Source organism: Cervus canadensis, chromosome 17 (genome assembly GCF_019320065.1).
Source record: "Cervus canadensis isolate Bull #8, Minnesota chromosome 17, ASM1932006v1, whole genome shotgun sequence".
In the NCBI taxonomy this organism is placed as follows: Eukaryota; Metazoa; Chordata; class Mammalia; order Artiodactyla; family Cervidae; genus Cervus; species Cervus canadensis.
Window position 1 is genome coordinate 7,901,722 of NC_057402.1, and position 20,815 is coordinate 7,922,536.

The 20,815-nt window shown below is 45.7% G+C and overlaps 1 gene segment (V, D, J or C); it reads right to left on the minus strand.

Moving 5' to 3' along the window:
* Window positions 1-5,853: 5,853 nt before the first annotated feature.
* LOC122454890 lies at window positions 5,854-15,984 on the minus strand. The segment is given in 3 exon segments: window positions 5,854-5,900; window positions 15,274-15,786; window positions 15,869-15,984. Coding segments are annotated over 3 exon segments (606 nt in total).
* Window positions 15,985-20,815: the final 4,831 nt, after the last annotated feature.

Here is a 20,815-nt window from a genome sequence, read left to right on the forward strand (position 1 = left end):
GCTCCTGAAATCTCTTCAAGCCTGAGGAGGAGCCTGAATTTAAGTGACCTGGTGCTTTGTTTCCAGCCTGTGACCTGAGTGGATCTTTGCATGTGGGAGGGGCCTCTGCATAAAAAGCAGAAAGCAGTGAAAGGAGGTTCAGTCTATGGACCTCGCCCTGTGAGGAGGATGCTCACTGTTCAATCAGAGAACTCAGCCCCTCCTGCGGTCCCCCTCCCCCTGCCAGGAAGACTGTTTATGGAGGAATGGAATGATGAGGGAGGGTTGTTCGGGAAAAATGATGCTGTCAGGGAACAATGGCAGATTTTGGGAAGAGACTTTAACCCCAGGGAGGTGTTTACCTTCACTCAACAAAAGCCCACCACACATTCAGGGACCACCCAGGTATCAGACACAAACTCTTTTTTTTTTTTTTTTCTTTTCTGATTAGCTTATGTTTGCTTACTCCATATTCAAACATTAGAGACAAAATATACAAGTCATAATCACATTGAATTCAAATTGAGTTGAGTCCAATTTAATGTTTATCAGAATTCCCAAAGCATTTATATTTCCCTTACCTTCTATGAATATTTTTTCATCTGGAACAGTTTAAATACTCTCAAGAATCACACTAGAGATGGTTTATTCACAGTAATTAAACACAGCATTAACTTTGTGGACAAAGTACATGTTTCTGCTGAGAAGCCCATCTTCCCAGCATGGCTGAGTTGCCAGTGGGCTGTCTCACACTGTCCTGTGCACAACTCAGTGACTGCAGGAGCTTGTGAACCTCAGGACCCTCACCCTGCGTGTGGACACTGCGGACCCCAAGGCTACCGAGGACTGAGGACAGACAGCACCCGGGAGCTCCTCAGTGCTCCAACATGCTGGGCAGGTGCCCTGCTCACTCTGCACACACTCCCTCCTCCTCCAAGTGCTTATTCCTTCCTCTCTGTGTCCCTGCCGTGAGATGGGAGCTCAGGGAACATAGTCCCCACCACAGTGGTGAGAGGACACGCATGGTTCTTGGAGGTAAACCTTCAGAGTGAATGGCGTGCAGTGTGAGGGCGGCATGGTCAGAGGAAAGCCCCTCCTCAGGAAGCAGGTTCCCTTGAAAACCCCACTGAGAGCAGCTTTCCCAAGCCCAGGGTCTCCGTGACCTGGACTGAGCCTGAGGTCCTCTGAGTCAGCAGTGCTGGAGAGCAGAGCTCAGGCCCCCCGTCTCCCTGTGGCCCTGAGGCTGTGGCCTCGCACCTGCATCCTGGCTGTGAGCATGTAGACTGGGGATGACAGCCGTCACCTCGTGTCTGGACTTTAGGTGGGTTTTCCGGGGGTGGTTAGTGCTGCCATCAGTGGTGCTATCTCTCTTGGAGCCAGAAAAGACCGGTGTGAGTCCCCATCTCTGACTGACACCCTGTCCATGTGACCCTGGTCCACTCCTTCCTGAGATGTCAACACTGCAGCTTTGGGGCAGGTCAGCTCTCCCTCAGCCCAGGGATCTCAGCTGTGTATCGGCTGAATTGGAAACTGCTGTCTATGAAAAGCCCTATCCTCCATCCCGTTTCATGAGGAGAGTCCTAAATGGACCATATTGCTTCTGTCTTTTCAATAATATTGGTTGTTGTTGCTGTTCAGTCGCTAAGTCATGTCTGACTCTTTGTGACCCCACGGACTGCAGTTCCCTGTCCTTCACCATCTCCCAGAGCTTGTTCAAACTGATGCCATCCAACCATCTCATTCTGTCATCTCCTTCTTCCTCTGCCTTCTATCTGTCCCAGCATCAGTGTCTTTTCCCATGAATTGGCTCTTCCCATCAAGTGGTCACAGTATTGGAACTTCAGCTTCAGCATCAGTCCTTCCAATGAATATTCAGACTGATCTCCTTTAGGATGGACTGGTTTGATCTCCTTGCAGTCTCAGGGACTCTCAAGAGTCCCACAGTTCAAAAGCATCAGTTCTTCAGCTCCCAGCCTTCTTTATGGTCCAACTCTCACATCCTTACATGACTAACGGACAAACCAAGGCTTTGACTATATGGACTGTTGCTGACAAAGTCATGTCTCTGCTTTTTAATACACTGTCTAGGATTGTTAGAGCTTTTCTCCCAGCAGTAAGTGTCTTTTAGTCTCATGGCTTCAGTCATCATCCACAGTCATTCTGGACCCCAAGAAAATAAAGACTTTCACTGATTCCGTTGTTTCCCTATATATGTCATGAAGTCATGGGTCCTCATGCCATGATCTTAGTAATTTGAATGTTGAACTTTAAGCCAGCCTTTTCACTCTCCTCTTTCACCTTTATCAAGAGGTTCTTTAGTTCCTCTTCAGCTTCTGCCATAAGAGTGGTGTCATCTGCATATCTGAGGTTATTGACATTTCTACTGGAAATCTTGATTTCAGGTTGTGATTCCTACAGCTCGGCATTTGTGTGATGTACAAGGCATGTAAGTTAAATAAACACGGTGACAATAGAGAGCCTTGATTCATTCCTTTCTTATTCTTGATCCAGTCTCTTCTTCCATGATCTGTCCTAGCTATTGCCTCTTGACCTGTATACACATTTTTCAGGAGGTAGGTGATGTGGTCTGGTATTGCCATCTCTTTAATAATTTTCCATGCTTTGTTGTGATCCACACAGTCATAGGCTTTAGCATAGTCATGAAGCATTAGTAGATTTTTTCTTTTAATTCTTTGCTCTTTTATGATCCAAATGTTGTTGGCAATCTGATCTCTGGTTCCATTGCCTTTTCTAATCCAGCTTGTACATCTGGAAGTTCTCAGTTCATGTGCTGTTGAAGCCTCGCTGGGAGGATTTTGAGCATGGCCTTGCTAGCATGTGATGTGAGTGCAATTGTGCAGTAGTTTGACCATTCTTTGGTGTTGCCCTTCTTTGGGATTGGAATGAAAACTTTTCCAGTGCTGTGGCCACTGCTGAGTTTTCCAAATTTGCTGGCATATGGAGTGCAGCACTTTCACAGCATCATCTTTTAAGATTTGAAATAGCTCAATTGGAATTCCATCACTCCCACTAGCTTTGTTTGTAGTGATGCTTCCTAAGGCCCACTTGACTTCACTTTCCAGGATATCTAGCTCTAGTTGAGTGATCACACCACTGTGATTATCTTTGTCATGAAGATCTTTTTCCTACACCTCTTCTGTGTATTCTTGCCGCCTCTTCTTAATATCTTCTGCTTCTGTTAGGTCCCTACCATTTCTGTGCTTTATTATGCCCATCTTTGCATGAAGTGTTCCCTTGGTATCTCTAATTTCCTTGAAGAGATCTTTAGTCTTTCCCATTCTGTTGTTTTTCTCTATTCCTTTGCATTGTTCACTTAAGAAGTCTTTCTTATCTCTCCTTCCTCTTCTTTGAAATTCTACTATCAGATGGGTATATCATTCCTTTTCTCCTTGGCCTTTCACTTGTCTTCTTTTCTCAGCTATTTGTAAGGCCTCCTGAGACATCTTCTATCTTTTCAATCATATGAGTGAGTAAATTAAATCAGAAAGAACCTGCCCTGCCCGTGTGTAGGTAATAAGACCTTCAAGCAAAGCAGGAAGAGCAAGAATCACAGGACACATCTAGACTCTCTGGTCTGGACCTGAGAAGTGAGCTGATGCTGTGGAGCAGGGGAGGGAAGGTGTGGCATCTGACACCTGGAGCAGGTGAGACTGTTGCTACTCACCAAGGGGCATCAGGGCCTGCATTTGCAGAGATGCCCCGCATCTGACCTGGACACCATGAGCTGGTGGAGTTAGGAGACACATATAATTTCATGTTCCCACAGAAGGAAATATAACAGGTCCCAGGTTCATGGACCTCTTCTGTGCACAGATGTGTTGTGTCCGAACTAGGATCTGTGAGTTCAGTGTGTGAGTTCAGTCTGTCAGTTCAATGTGTGAAGATGTGTCCTCACACCGCAGTATTTTTAATTTGAAATGTCATTTCATTTAATTACACGGAAGTCTGTGGAAAATATTTATAATTAAAATTAAGTATGTCAAAATGTTGCACACTAGCTCATACAAGAAGTGATAAGACATTGATAAATGTGCTCAGTCATGTCTGACTCTTTGAAACCCCTGGGCTGCATCACGCCAAGCTCCTCCGTGCACCAGTATCTCCATTGATGCTATCTAACCACAACATCCTCTATCTTCCCCTCCTCCTTTTGCCTTAAATCTTTCCCAGCATTAGAGTCTTTTTCAATGGCTCAGCTCTTTGCATCAGGTGGCCAATGTATGGGGGCTTCAGCATCAGCATCAGTCCTTCCAAAAATATTTGGGTTGATTTTCTTTTGAATTGACTGGTTTGCTCTCCTTGCAGTCCAAGGGAAACTGAAGACTCTTTTCCAGCAGCACATTTCATTTACATCAATTTTTCAGCTCTGTACTTCAATAGAGCCCTTTAAAATGAAGATTCTCCTAGATATGGTGGACTCTCTTCATTGTAGGAACACACAGCAGACCCAAGACCTTCAAAACAAGCCATGACCTTACACAATGGACACCTAGCACCCAAGTTTCTGGGCTAAACCTTCCTCTAAACCCATCATGAATTTAATGTTATCATTGCTTGCTTACAGGTCAGCAGTCCTCTTGTTTTCTAAGGACTTGGGTTATCCCACCTTTAGTGATCATTTACCTCTTTCTTTCATCCTTTCTTATAGTGGCTAAGAAGAAGGAAATGTCAGACTCTGTGTTTTCATGACTACTGACCCCTTAAGGCTTAATCCTGTTTTCTCCTCTGCCCACACACTGGAGGTTCAATAAGAAACTTGTTTTCTCTCTTTTGATGCAGGTGTGAGACTGAACCCACAGGAGCCTCTCCTGTGAGCAGGACCCTCATCGCTTCAACACCTCTGACCCCTGTAGAAACAGATGTCCTGGTCAGGTCTCCACTCCAGACTCAGGCTTCATTTCTGATTGCTGAGAGGATTTTCCTCCTCTCAAATGACACCTGGATAATGGACGTGATGAAGGGTTTATTAGTAAATCCCCTTGGTGTATCTGTGTGTGTGTCTATGTGTGCACGTGCACATACTGCAAGTTTGAACCAAGGTTTGGTGTGGATCCTTGCCTTTTCATAGTGCCCCCTGAGCTTGATGCTGTGAGCAAGTGTGCAGACAACACCACCAGCAGCAGGGTCTGTCTCTCTGCCTGATGTCCACCATGTGCGTCGTGCTGCTACCTCCTGGCAGGCTTGCTCACTGCCCTGTGCTGAGCTGCCCTGTTGAGCCCCGTAGAGTCCCTTGCATGTATGTAGCTGACTTACCTCCATAGATTTGGAAATTACTTGGCACTTGGCAACAGAAGAAAGTGTCAGTAAGTGACTCTGCTTTTCTGCAGGAGAAAATGATTTTCTCTTATTCCAACAAATCTTTATAGGTCAAAGAACTAAGAGATAAAAAAGAATATTGAGGCCAGAGATGTTCCCCAAGGGGAAGTATTGACTGTAGAGGAAATCACAGATCCTGACAGGAAACCGGCCCTTAACCTCCATCTGCACCTGCTCCTGGGGAGGAAACAATGTGAGTCCCGAGCATCACCCCTGCATCCCCCAGCCTGTCTCCTGCAGGCTGGCTTGGGTCTGGGCTCACACTGACTTCCCCCCACGATGTCTCTTGCACAGTAATACACGGCTGGGTCCTCGCTGGTTACAGACATCAGCTGCAGGGAGAGCTGGTTCTTGGATGTGTCTCTGCAGATGGAGGTGCGGCTCTTGAGGGGTGGGTTGCAGTAAATGTTGCCACCAGAAATGACAGCTCACATCCACTCTACCCCTTCCCTGGGGGCTGGTGGATCCAACTCCCCAGTGACCACTGGTATGGAGGAACCAGAGATGCACAGGTGAGGGATAGTGTCTGGGACGGCTTCACCAGTCCTGGGCTGGAACCTGCAGCTGCACCTGGGACAGGACACCTGGGGACAAGGGGAGTCAGTCGCTGTCAGTCACCTGCAGCCACAGCCGTCAGGCACAGGAGAAGCCTTAACTTTTAGACCACAGCTCTGCCTTCCCTAGACCTCAGTCCTGTGTGAGGGGAGTTCTGTGAGCTCCCACAGCCCAGGGGTAGATTGTACTCTAGGGAATGGGGGAACATTGCATGTGGGGGAAACTTGTACTTATAAGTTGGGTAAGGCAGCTTTAGGCTCCACTCATCCAACTGGGACATTTGAGTTCTCTCACCCTGGCCTTTGGATCTGGAACACTTGGCCTGTGTGGGACGTTGGGAACAGGTCATGGCATTGTACCAGTTTTCTGATCACTAGAATAAAACTACACAGGATGTGTGAAAGTGAAGCTGCTCAGTCGTGTCCGACTCTTTGTGATCCCGTGGACTGTAGCCTACCATGCTCCCCCCTCCATGGGACTTTCCAGGCGAGAGTACTGGAGTGGGTTGCCATTTCCTACTCCAACACAGGATGAGTAGGTTTCTACACAGGATGAGTAGGTTTCTATAATTTTAATTTCTTGGATCTTCCAAGTAGCTGTTTTCATCGAGTAGAGTTCTCTCCAAATAATTTCTGAACTTCAGATAGAACGAAAAAATGTTCTCTTTATCAATTATGATGATCATATAGGTTTTATTTCTTAATCTCTCAATATGGTGTGTCATGTTGATTAATTTGCACATATTGAAGAATCCTGCATCCCTGGATAATCCATCTTCATCACGGTGTTGTTTTCTCTTAATGTGTTGTTGGACTCTGTTTACTAGTATATTGTTGAGAGATATTTGCATCTTGCGTGTCAGTAATTTTGGCCATAATTTTCTCTTTTGTGACATCTTTGTCTTCCTGTAGTATCAGGGTGATGATGGCCTTGTAGAAAGAGCTTGGGAGTGTTTCTCTCTGAATTATAAAAGAAAAAACCGTTTGAGGATAGGTGTTAGCTCTTCTCTAAATGTCTGATAGATTCTTACCCTGAAGCCATCTGGTTTGGACTTTTGGTTGTTGGAGCGTTGTTAATCACATCTTCAATTCCATTACTTGTAATTGGTCTGTTCCTATTTTCTATTTCTTCCTCATTGATTCATTTTTCTTATTTTTTCCATTTTTTTTGTTAGTTGGAGGCTAATTACTTTACAATGTTGTAGTGGTTTTTGCCATACATTGACATGAATCAGCCATGGATTTACATGTATTCCCCATCCCAATCCCCCCTCCCACCTCCCTCCCCACCCCATCCCTCTGGGTCTTCCCAGTGTACCAGCCCCGAGCACTTGTCTCATGCATCCAGGCTGGCTGGTGATCTGTTTCACCCTTGATAATATACATGTTTCGATGCTGTTCTCTCCAAACATCCCACCCTCGCCTTCTCCCACAGGGTCCAAAAGTCTGTTCTGTACATCTGTGTCTCTTTTTCTGTTTTGCATATAGTGTTATCGTTACCATCTTTCTAAATTCCATATATATGCGTTAGTATACTATATACATGCACCCCAATGTTCATCGCAGCACTGTTTATAATAGCCAGGACATGGAAGCAACCTAGATGTCCATCAGCAGATGAATGGATAAGGAAACTGTGGTACATATGCACCATGGATTATTACTCAGCCATTAAAAAGAATTCATTTGAATCAGTTCTAATGAGATGGATGAAACTGGAGCCCATTATACAGAGTGAAGTAAGCCAGAAAGATAAAGACCTCATTGATTCTTTGAAGGTTATATCTTTCTAAGAATTTGTCCATGATTCCCAGGTTATTCATTTTTAGCTGAGCACGCAGGGATGTGCGGCTAAGGAACAGGAGGGAAATCTCTCCGTGCGCTGTGTGAACTGAGCAGGGACACTTCCAGGGATGGCTTGCTAAATTCAGCACCTGTGAAAACCCCAAAAGACAACAGGGGCTCTTGAGCTTGGATGGTTCTAGTTTTAGCAGCCGTGCACTCTGTGGATCTGTACACGAGGGGGCTGGGTCAGAGGAGTGTCCATGTTGCCTCCATAGCTTCCATAGCAGGTCCAGGTGCAGTCCAGGTGGCTGAGCTCCGAGGACCTGTGCTGGTGATCTGGTGAAAACCATGCATAAGAGCCACCAGGGCCAGCTGCTTGCATGTTGGTTTTGTTCACTCACTAAGTTGTGTCTGACTCTTTTTTGACACCATGGACTGTTGCACATCAGGCTCCTCTGTCAATGGGATTTCCCAGGCAAGAATACTGCAGTAGGTTTCTGTTTCCTTCTTTTGGGCCCAGGAGTTGAACCCGGGTCTCCTTCTGGGCAGGCAGATTCTCCACCACTGAGCCACCGACAAGCCATAATTGCCAGCGTACTCAGAGATACCTTGGAATTGAGAGCAGTGCCCACAGCAGCTCAATGGTCCTTTCTTAACTCACTTCAGTTCATAGCAATCAATATGCCACGGAGGCCCGTTTGGGAGCGACTTTCCCTGGGCCCTGACACTCAGTGCCTGTTTTATTACTATTTTTTTCTACACCAGCTCAACTAGAATGTGATGTAGGAATTGGTTTACCTGCGTCTTACAGATGTGAAGCTAACCTGCAGCCTGGACTTGCGGTGATGTGCTGGAGGGCACACATCAGGGCACAGTGAGCCCTCCTGTCTGTGCCTGGGCTTCTCTCACTGGACCTGGCTGCCCCTACAGGGGATGCTGGACAGAGCTGGACGTGCCTACTCAGGCTCTGGTCTGTTCCTGGAAGGAGAACAGGCCTGATTTTCCTCCATTCTAGAGCTCCCTTAAGATGTTGTGGTAAAGAAAGGATTACAGATTTGTTTTCAGCACTTGTCTGAAAGTGGATGCTAGTATCTGTCTGACTATAACCTTTCCCACCAGCTGTCTATGTGTCTAGTGGTAATTGCTTTGATGGTAAATATTTTACATAAAGCAAACCACACAGTAGAGCAGGATGTAGGTATTGTCTAAGCCTGTAGGGATTTATTCGACCTGGAAGCAAGGAGCACATGTAGAGCCACACACCCACATGCCCTGTAACTTGCATTATTCCCAGTGACCCACAGAGGATCCCGTGGTGCTGCCTGGGCATTTATGCAAGAGACCAGGCAGCAATCCAAGAGCCTCCATCCTGGCAGGGACAGCTGGTCTACCAGTAGTGCAGGGCTGAGATTTCACAATGAGGAAGGAAAATCTGTTCCCTTTTCTGTGGCCTGGAGGACAGTTCAAAAGCATCAATTTTTTGGCGCTCAACTTTCTTCACAGTCCAGCTCTCACATCCATACGTGACCACTGGAAAAACCATAGCCTTGACCAGACAGACCTTTGTTGGCACAGTAACGTCCCCGCTTTTTAACATGCTCTATAGGTTGGTCATAACTTTCATTCCAAGGAGTAAGCGTCTTCTAATTTCATGGCTGCAGTCACCATCTGCAGTGATTTTGGAGCCCAAAAAAATAAAGTCTGACACTGTTTCCACTGTCTCCCCATCTATTTCCCATGAAGTGATGGGACCGGATGCCATGATCTTAGTCTTCTGAATGTTAAGCTTTAAGCCAACTTTTTCACTCTCCTCTTTCACTTTCATCAAGAGGCTTTTTAGTTCCTCTTCACTTTCTCCCATAAGGGTGGTGTCATCTGCATACAACTTACACATGATCAAATCTCATCAAATGTTATTGTTTAGTCACTGAGTGGTGTCTGACTCTTTGATACCCCATGGATGGAAGCACCCCATGTTGTGCTTTCCTTCTCCATCTCCCAGAGGTTTCTCAAACTCACGTCATTGAGTCGGTGAAGCCAGCCAACCATCTCGTCCTCTCTCGCCCCCCTGTCCTCCTGACTTCAATGTTTCCCAGCATCAGGGTCTTTTCCAATGAGTTGGCTCTTCCTTTCTGGTGGCCAAAATCCTGGAGTTTCAGCTTCAGCATCAGTACTCCCAATGAATATTAGGATTGATTTCCTTTAAGATTGACTGATTTGATCTTCTTGCAGTCCAAGGGACTCTCAAGACTCTTATCCAACACCGCAGTTCCAAACCATTAATTCTTCAGTGCTCAGCTTTCTTTATGGTCCAACTCTCACACATGAACATGACCTATGGAAGGACCATAGCTTTGTGTAAAGGGACCTCTGTTGGCAAAGTATTGTACCTGCTCTTTAATATGCTGTCTAGGTTGGTCATAGGTTTCCTTCCAAGCTTTTCTTCTTTTAATTTCATGGCTGTAGTCACCATCTACAGAAACTGTGGAGCTCAAGCAAATAAAGCCTGTCAATGTTTCCACTGTTTCCCCCTGCATTATCTATGACGTTATTATGATCATAGTTCACAGATGCCATGATCTCAGTTTCTTGAATGTTGACTTTTCAGCGAGCTTTTTCACTCTCCACTTTCACATTTATCAACAGGCTCTTTAGGTTCCTCTTCACTTTCTGTCATAAGGGTGGTGTCACCTGCATATCGGAGGTTATTAATATTTCTCCTGGCAACCTTGATTCAAGTTTGTGCTTTATCCAGCCCAGCATTTCACATGATGTACTGTAAATGTAAGTTAAATAAGCAGAGTGTCAATACACAGTCTTGATGTACTCCTTTCCCAATTTTGAATCAGTCCATTGTTCCACGTCCAGTTCTAACTATGGCTTCTTGACCTCCATACAGATTTCTCAGGAGGCGGGTAAGGTGGCCTGGTATTCCTGTTTATTTGAGAATTTTCCATAGTTTGTTGTGACCCACAGGCAAAGGCTTTAGTGCAGTCAATGAAGCAGAAGTAGATGTTTTTCTCATCAATTTATCAGATAGTAACAGTAATAAGACAAGAAACGGATTTAAATCCTGGAGAGACGGAAATGCCCAGCGAGTAAAAGAGAAGAATATTAACTTAACTAGGGCAGAGGCCACTGAATAGAATGAAACCACCAGCAAATTAACCTGAAATGCATTCCCTGAGGTCGAGTGAGGAAAAGGTGTGGTGGTGGTCACGGTCTCCTAAGTACTGTCCCCACCAGTGCCAGTGTGGTCCTGCTAAAGTATAACCAGTTGGTGTTGTTCTCCATGCACACAGGTGTGTCTTCCTACCTGGGAGCCCGGGACTCCTGCCCGGGAACTTAGGTCCTCCCTGTATCTTGCTAGGAGGACTTTGGCTCTGGATTCTGACCTGGGACTGTCTCAGAGCACCTCAAATGGCAGTGTGACCTTTGTCCAGTCACCCTGTCCAACTGTGCCGTACAGTTACCATTTATGAAATGGGGAAATGGGTCCTGTGTGGAAATGTGTAAAATTTTAGGTGTTTTCTGATGCGAAGGAAGCAGTCACAACATTTGGCAGTTTAAAGTGACAGTCACCCTTTATTTTGTTCACACTCTGTGCTTTGGGAGGGTCCACCCTGTCCCACGCAGGGCTCCTGTGAGGGTCTCAAGTTCATCTCCAGGGTCCCCTCTTACAATACACTCACATGTAAGGAAAGTTGACCTGACTGTAGCCTGGGGCTCAGTCAGAGTACAGTGCTGGGCCTCATGTCCTCTTTGTGTGGACATTTCTGGGCCCTGACTTCCTTTGCAAGATGACTGTCAGCAGAGTGAAGTTTTTGGTGCCCTGAGCTTCAGAATGAATTTTTAGATATCAACCCAGACATATGATTCATAAATCATTTCTAACTTTTTGTATTTATTAAAAACTCTGTCCTGACAACAACAGTGGTAACAATAACACTGACACAGGAATCAAAGCATAGACTTAGAGAATAAACTCACAAACATCAGAGTTGATAAATAGACCTGTATCATGAATAGAGAGTGTGAAGAGTACATCATGAGAAGTGCTGGGCTGGATGAAGCCCAAACTGGAATCAAGATTGCCAAAACAAATAACAATAACCTCAGATATTCATATGACTCCACCCTCAAGGCAGAAAGTGAAGAAGAATTAAAGAGCCTCTTGATGAAATGAAAGAGGAGAGTGAAAGAGTTGGCTTAAAACTCAACATTCAGAAAACTAAGATCATGGCATCTGGTCCCATCACTTCACAGCAAATAGATGGGGAGACAGTGGAAACAGTGACTGACCTTACTTTTCTGGGCTCCAATCTCAGTGCAGATTGTGACTGCAGCCACGAAATTAAAAGATGCTTGCTTCTTGGAAGAAAAGTTTTGACTAACCTGGACAGCATATTAAAAATCAGAGACCTTACTTTTCCAACAAAGATCTGTCTAGTCAAAGCTATGGTTTTTCCAGTAGTCATGTATGGATGTCAGTGTTGGACTATAAAGAAAGCTGAGCACTGAAGAATTGATGCTTTTGATCCGCGGTGGTGGAGAAGACTCTTGAGAATGCCTTGGACTGCAAGGAGATCAAACCAGTCAATCCTAAAGGAAATCAGTCCCGAAGGTTCATTGGAAGGACTGACAAGAAGCTGAAACTCCAATAGTTTGGCCACCTGATGCAAGAATGGACTCATTGGAAAAGACCCTGAGGCTGGAAAGATTGAAGGAAGGAGAAGAAGGGCACAACAGAGGATGAGACGGATGGAACCCTTCACCAAATTGATGGACATGATTTTGAGCAAGCTCCGGGAGTTGGTGATGGGCAGGGAGGCCTGGCGTGCTGCAATCCATGGGGTCGCAGAGAGTCGGAAAGGACTGAGTGACTGAACCGAAAGTTTCAGTTCTTTATTGAGAGACCTGTTTATTTCTGGATATTCCAGAACGCTGATCTGGATGAAATACAATGTTCTAAGAGATCTATTTTGTTGCAACATGTGGAAATTTTCTTCTTTTCTCTACTTCTCAAACTTTCTTCTTGGAAACAACATCCGTGTATTAAAATTGTAGCCTTAAAGGAACAAGAGGTCAATAAGGAAAAATCAGTGTGCCAATCTCATATGTGACATTTAGTGTATCTGATATCACAAAAGGGGCTGTGCTTTTATCAGATAGGCTTCATGGTGTCCAAACTTTCCTAAATCCCAAAAGTAAATGCCTGATGTGAGGCTCTTCATGGGCGAGTTGACTACTGTTGAGATTGGATTTTATACTTCTTTATTATCCAGACGGGATTCTCTCAACAGTTACAATCCCAAGTCAATTTCATGGGGGATACCAGATGACAGAGCTTTCAAGTCTTTAAAGTAGAGTTTTAGAGTCCACCTGCCTCTGGCCATCTCCATGTTTCCTGTCGTGTGAAAAATGAAGGGGTTCCCTTGGAGTTCTCACTAAAATGAAGGGACCACCACAGACACATCGGGCGGCAACAGATGCTGTGGTGTGTGGATAGTCCCCGAGCCTTACAGTCATTATGGCCACTGAGCTTCTGGTTACGACCCTTTACCACATTCAACAATTCTCAGTCAGCCGCCTCACCCCAAGAGGTCTTTTTATTTGCTGCTTCTTGCACGACTCCTCATCTACCCTCCACCCCCATCACCAGTGACGTCCATCGTGATTGTTTCGCACTCATGGACACCTCCTGACACCTGATCCTCTGGAGCTATCTACTCGCAGCGACTCTCAGGAGACAGACCTAAGCCTCATATGTTGCCACCTGGTACCTTCACTCACTGGACCAATGCCCCAGAAGAACTCTTCAGCCTCACTGGAAAGGACCCTACCAAGCACTGCTAACCAACCCTCCAGAGGATAGGAACTAGGATTCCCATGACACACAGTAAGAACAGCTGAGTCCTGAATGGACTTGCACCTCAAAGCTGACCTGAATTTAATGATGTTTCAGAGTTTAAGGTAATATGTTATGAGAACTTTCTACAATATCTGGACCAGACCTATTGGGCATTTTTCTGCCAAACCCTGGATGATAATGTAAAATGTCACGTGCTTCCCAATGACTATGATCTTGACAACACAGGGGTTTTAGTTAAAAAATGCCTGAGAGCTCTCCCTATCAGTCCTCTTCTTACCTAAATGTGACAGCAACAGACTTACAGTCTGCGCACTTTCCCTCTGAATGACACTGCACCCAGAAAAGTTCCTCCTGTCACTGAGAGACAAACATTTAAAAAACCCAAGTATTGCTCATTTTCTGAGAAGGATCTTGACAAAAGTGAGGGTGTTTTAACTTGTTTAGGTCATGTCTGACTCTGTGCAACCCTATGGGCTGTAGCCCACCAGGCTCCTCTGTCCATAGGATTCTCCAGGCAAGAATCCTGGAGTGGATTACCATGGCCTTCTCCAGGGGACTTTCCCAACCCAGGGATCGAACCCTTCTCTCCCAACTCTCTGGCACTGGCAGGAGACTCTATTACTAGCAGGTTTTTTTTTTTTTTTTTTCTTCTTATCAGTAATGTCACCTTGGAAGCCCTTGACCAAAAATGGAAAGTATAAAAGAATTAGAATAAGAATGAGGAGGAGGAGAGGAAAGAGAAAGTACAACTAAATAAAACCCAGTGGACAGGAGGAGGAGTTTTCATGCCCTTGGACAATCTCTGAATCGAACCTGAACAAAGTTACCTCTTCTTTTTTGCCAAAAACTGATGTAAAGAAAAACCACAGAGTTTTAGTTACAAGAGCCCTCCCACCTCACTTTTTACTTTGATACAAAAGACAGTCTCTCCACTTCTACTGGGGAATTGCACATGACTCTTTATAATTGCAGACTCCAATTTGTAATTCTCGGTTGCTCCTAAATAAATTCATTTTTGCTACTGAAATGCCTGGCAATCTGTTTTATGTCCAAAAGCTTACTTTCCACAATACTTTCCATTTTTTATTGGTTCCATACTATACTAAGCCGGTCACCTGGATGGACTTGTGGACATTCCTGCAACATCCTTGCTTAGATGAGAGAAAGTGGCCACAACCAGCCTGTGAGAGACTAGAGGAAATGAAGATTATTTCACTCCTGCTGAGAGGGGATATGGATATAGGTGAAGGTCATCATCCACTTTGAGGTCACATTTGGGGTCCAGATGTAAATTAGCAAGTAGGTGAATTTGCAAAAACGGAATCCATGAATAATGAGGATCACTCCCTATGGGACATCGGATTACAGTCTGTAACACTACAACTTGCAGACTTCGAAGTGTTTGTGAAGGTAGACTGAAAGCAGGAGGGTGTGTCTTCTCACTGAACATGTACATAAACAGCAAAAGGAACGTTTAAAGTTTTCCTGGGACTTCTTGGGCCATTCACTAGATTTGATGACTTTGGACTCATATGGAAAATGACGGTGAGCCTCAGAGTTGTATTCAGCGTCTATGGCAAGACAAAAACAAAACAGAGAAAACACACAATTCTGACTATTGGATTACACCGGAGTGTTGGTACGTATTCCACACAGACATATATATATATAAAAACACACAACTATACTTAAACAAAAAATAAAAACTATGTATGGTTTTATGAAAGCAGTATAAGCCACAATAACGGAACAGTGAGGACACAAAAGAGGTTTCCAGGGAATCGCTGGGCGGGACGAGAAAACCAGATTCAAACAGGAGTTCCCTCACGGCGCCCCCGGGGCACCTGCTCCTGGGCGCAGTCCTGAACGTGGTGGCCCTGAGCGCCCCCTGGTGGTCCTGGGCGCCCATGCAGGGAGGTTTCTGTCTGGGCTCACTCTGACTTCCCCTCACTGTGCATCTTGCACAGTAATACACGGCCGTGTCCTCAGGTGTCACGCTGCTCAGTGAGAGAGAGACTTGGCTCTTGGAGGTGTCCCTGGTGATGCTGAGCCGGGATTTCAGGGCTGGGTTATAGCCTGTGCTTCCACCACTACTTATTCCACCAACCCACTCCAGCGCCTTTCCTGGAGCCTGGCGGATCCAGCCTACACTATTGCTGCTTAATGAGAATCCAGAGACAGCGCAGGTGAGGGAGAGGGTCTGTGAGGGCTTCACCAGGCTGGGTCCCGACTCCTGCAGCTGCACCTGGGACAGGACCCCTGTGGACAGAGAGAAGCACGGTGACTCACGGGCTCAGAGGCAGCTTCCCCACGTGCCCATGTCTGATCCAGAGACACTCACCGCTGGGAGCTGACAGCACGAAGAGGAAGGTCCACAGTGGGCTCATCTTCGAGCAGATGAGAGTCACCGCTCCTGAAATCTCTTCAAGCCTGAGGAGGAGCCTGAATTTAAGTGACCTGGTGCTTTGTTTCCAGCCTGTGACCTGAGTGGATCTTTGCATGTGGGAGGGGCCTCTGCATAAAAACAGAAAACAATGAAAGGAGGTCCTGTCTATGAGGCTCCCGCTGTGAGGAGGTGCTGACTGTGCCCTCAGAGAACTCAGTCCCCGCCTGAAGATCCCCTCCCCATGTCCCCGGGCCTCTGTGTCCACGAATGAATGGATGTGGACGGGCTAGTCAGGAAAAAAGATGTGGTCAAATATCAAGCACAGATTTTGGGAAGAGAGTAATCCCATGGAGGTTTATCTCTTCGTTTGTCAATTAAACTGCTCAGATTCAAGGTCTGCATACTTGTCAGAAATTCTTATTTATTGTTCTTTTCTGCATTAGCTTATATTCATGAACAGGATATTAAAACAGGAGGGAGAGATTCTGTGATAATTGCATTCAATTAAAAAAAAACTCAGTACAATTTAAATTGATCATAACTTCAAAAGATTTGTTATTTCCCTTAACAGGCAAGACCATTTCTTCATCTGAAGCAGTTTGAAATCAAGAGTTTCCCTGGAGGTGGGGTGTTCATAAGTACTAACCATGCAGTTAACTTTGTGGACAAAGTAGTCATTTCTGCTGAGAAGCTCGTCTTCCCAGCATGGCTGGCTTGCCCAGTGGGCTGTCCTGCATGATCGTGTGCACAACTGAGTGTCTGCAGGAGCTTGTGAACCTCAGGACCTGCTTCTTGAGTGTGGACACTAAGGACCACAAGGCTACCGATTACTAAAGACAAACAGTGCCTGGGAGCTCCTCAGTGCTCCAACATGCTGGGCAGGTGCCCTGCTCACTCTGCACACACTCCCTGCTCCTCCAAGTGCTTATTTCTTCCTCTCTGTGTCCCTGCCGTGAGATGGGAGCTCAGGGAACATAGTCCCCACCACAGTGGTGAGAGGACATGCATGGCTTGTGGAGGTAAACCTTCACAGTGAACGGCATGCAGAGTGTGAGGGCGGCATGGTCAGAGGAAAGCCCCTCGTCAGGAAGCAGGTTCCCTTGAAAACCCCACTGAGAGCAGCTTTCCCGAGCCCAGGGTCTCTGTGTCCTGGACTGAGCCTGAGGTCCTCTGAGTCAGCAGTGCTGGAGAGCAGAGCTCAGGCCCCCCGTCTCCCTGTGGCCCTGAGGCTGTGGCCTCGCACCTGCATCCCGGCTGTGAGCATGTAGACTGGGGATGACGGCCGTCACCTCGTGTCTGGACTTTAGGTGGGTTTTCCAGGGGTGGTGAGTGCTGCCATCAGCGGTGTTATCTCTCCTGGAGCCAGAAAAGACCGGTGTGCGTCCCCATCTCTGACTGACACCCTGTCCGTGTGACCCTGGCCCTCTCCTGCCCTGAGACATCACCCCTTCGCGTCTGGGGCAGGTCAGCTCTTCCTCGGCACAGGGATCTCACCTGAACACTGACTGAGGTAGAACCTACTGGCTATGAAAAGCCCTTTCTGGTCTGGCTTTGGCGATAGCAGTTCTGCACCAGCATGCCTTCTGTACCGGATCCTGTTTCCCGACACCTGAATGTGCTCTGGGGAGAGGTCCCTCCTCACTCTGCTTCAGAGTGTGTGGCATCACTTGTCCCAGATGGCATGCACCGTGATGAGGACTCCTGTCCTCGATCAGGATATGATCCAGGTGACCCTGGAATTGTAGACCTCTGGCTTCCAGGTCACTGAGCTTCTGAGGGATGAGAATGTGTCCTCATCCCTTGGCTCAACACCTTCGTCCCTCATCAAAGCCAGTGGGATCTTGCGTGCATCAACTAGCAGGCTTTCCTCTCCTCCACTTTCTCTGATCTTGTGATCCCATTGGACCACCTGTAAAATCCAAATATGCTTCTCACCTTCCGGGACTGGAAGACTCCAGACCACATCCCCAAATCCACTGCCAGTTGGTCTATTATGGACTTTAGTTTATGGCATTAGAACCTGAATCCCCAGAGAACCCCCAACAACTCCTCAGCCGTGAGCAATCAAATGCTGGTACCCACTCTGACCTGTTGAGTTCAGGGCTTTCTGGATAATGTTGTCTAGTAGCTTTGTGTGGAGTCTTTAGGGTTTTCTATCTATACTGTTATGTATTCTGCATATAAAGACAATTTCACCTCTAAAATCTATGGTAGCACAACAGTTCTAAGAAGAAAGTTGATAACAATACAGGCCTTCCTCAAGAAACTGGAAGTAAACAACCTAACTTACATCCTAAAGGAATTAGAGAAACGAAGATCAAGCAAAGCCCAGAGACAGTAGAAGGAAGGACAGAACAAAAACCTGAGAAGAAATCAGTAATATTGAGATGAATATAGACATACACACACAACAAACAATGAGAAGGAAACGTGAAATAAAAAACTGGTTTGTTGGGATTTTTTGCAAAGACAAACAATATCATAAATCTTTACCCAGGTTCACCAAGGAGAAGAAAGTACTGGAATAAAATGAGAAATAGATGAGGAGACACGGTATTAGACAACTAATACCACAGAGATCCAAAAAAGTCACGTGGGATTGTTACAAACAGTTGTGTGCCCGCAAATTGTACAACCTAGAAGAAATGGACAAATTTGTAAACTGCAAAACCTTCAAAACTGAGTCAGGATGGAACAGACAACTTGGAAAGACTGATCATTTGTGTCTAAATTGAATTATATAATCATCATTTCAAAAAGTTCCAAGAACAGTCCAGGAACAAACAACTTCCCTTGGGAATTCTACAAAACATACCTTTGAGGAATTTAAATGCAACAATTCTCAACACAGTATTAGTAAATTAAATTCAATAATGTATAGAAAGGATCCTACACCATCACATATTGTCTTTTACTTGAGGGTCACGGTTCAACATCTGTCAAGAAGCATTTAACAGGAGGCTTCCTGTGTGCTGTTTTGGACCTCTCAGGAGTCCTCTGTTCCTGATCAATTAGTGAATATTCAGGAATTAAGAGGAGGGCCAAGCCTTTCCTGGGGCTGAGGAATCCAGGCATTTCCTTAGTTAGCTTTTCAATATGGTGATAAGTACCCTCTTCCTTCTTATGAACCTTAAGGTAGAAGTGATTGTTTACAACTCTCTGTTTTAATATGGATTGCCTTATGTTTTGTAAGTCTGGAATTTTAATCTTTATCTTTGCTGAGAATAACTACCTTATAAGACAATATATATGCCCACACTATGTTGAATAAAACACCTTTGCTCCATCAGAGCTGGAGTCCCCGTGTCTGTTTGTCTGCCTTTCTTTCTTTATTTCTCTCTCTCTCTCTCTCTCTCTATTTCTGGCTGATTCCCTGGAACGCAAAAGCTGGCTGCATAACCCAGGGAATATTAGCCTTTTTCTTTTGTTCATTCTCTCATCGTCGACTCCAGACCACCAGGTTCTGGTCCAATACAGGACCAACAAACATCCAAAATGACCTATATGATAAACCACTTACATATTGATAATTATCTTAAATGTAAACTGATTAATGCTCCACCAAAAGATATGAACCTTGCTGATGAAACAAAAACAAGACCCATGCAATGCTGTCTAGAAGAGACCCCCTCAGACCTACGGACAGAAACAGATGGAAACTGAGAGGATGGACAGGATATTCCACGTAAATGGAAAGGAAACTGGGGTAGCAAGTCTCATACCAGATAAAATAGACTCTAGAGTACTGTTACAGGAGCCAAGGAAGGACACAATAATCTGAGAATCAGTCCAAGAGAAAGACACAGCGCTTTCAAATACACATGTGCCCAACATAGGGTTAGAGCCTCAGACTCCACTAGCAGGAGACAGGTTGGTGAAAGTGCTCGGCTTCAAACATGGACCACCTTCCACGAAAGGGAAAGGAAAGTGAGGGGGCAGATCAACAGGCCCAGAGGCTGGAACAGGAGCCAAAGATTATTCCCAGACCTTGAAGCTTAGTAGAGTTTGCCTCAATGGACTTAAAACAGTTTCTGGGCCCAGTGGGGCTTCCCAGGTGGCTCAGAGGTGGAGAATCTTTCTGCAATGCAGGATACACAGGAGACTCAGCTTTGATCCTGGGTTGGGAAGATCTCCTGGAGGAGGGTATGGCAACCACTCCAGTGTTCTTGCCTGGAGAACCCCATGAGTAGAGACGCCTGGTGGGCTAGAGTCAATAGGGTCACAAAGAGTCCGACATGACTGAGGTGACCACGCACACACACACACTGGGACCAGGGATCCTTTCTGACTTTCATTTATCCTTTTTACAGAAGGAAAATGTTTGTAGCTGAGATATGCCTGTCTTAGAGTTGTATTTTAGGATGCAGATCGTCACCCATAGCTGAGGTAGAGGATTAGATCTGGGACTTGTGGTTGATGGTATTTAGACCAAATTTGATCTTTATTCTTTAAGGGTTGACATTTTAGAGGCCTGCTGGGGTTTGCTAAGTGTAATGAGCCTGGAGGATGAACACGAGGATTTGCAGGGCTGAAGGTGGACTGTGTGTGTTTGAATCATTCATGGAGTCTATGAATGTCATCTCCCATGGCATAAATGGACTTTGGAAAATATGGGTAATTTAGAGGTCTAGGAATTTTGAATATTCCTAGATTAGGATGTGGTTACAGTTGAAACAACAACCTTGTTCGTGAGAAGGAGGCCAAGGGCATCAGACCCTGGGAGGAGTGACCACTGATGGAAGGTGCTTTGCTGGGCTGTGCAGAGGAAGGGAGTGCCTGAGACCCAGGGATGCAGGCAGTGAAGTTCTAGACTGGACACGGCAAAGAAGCAGATTGTCCCTGACTTCATCCTTTCAGAGTGCATACCGGAGCTCGGGTGGGTGGTCTGTTGCGGGGAGCGGC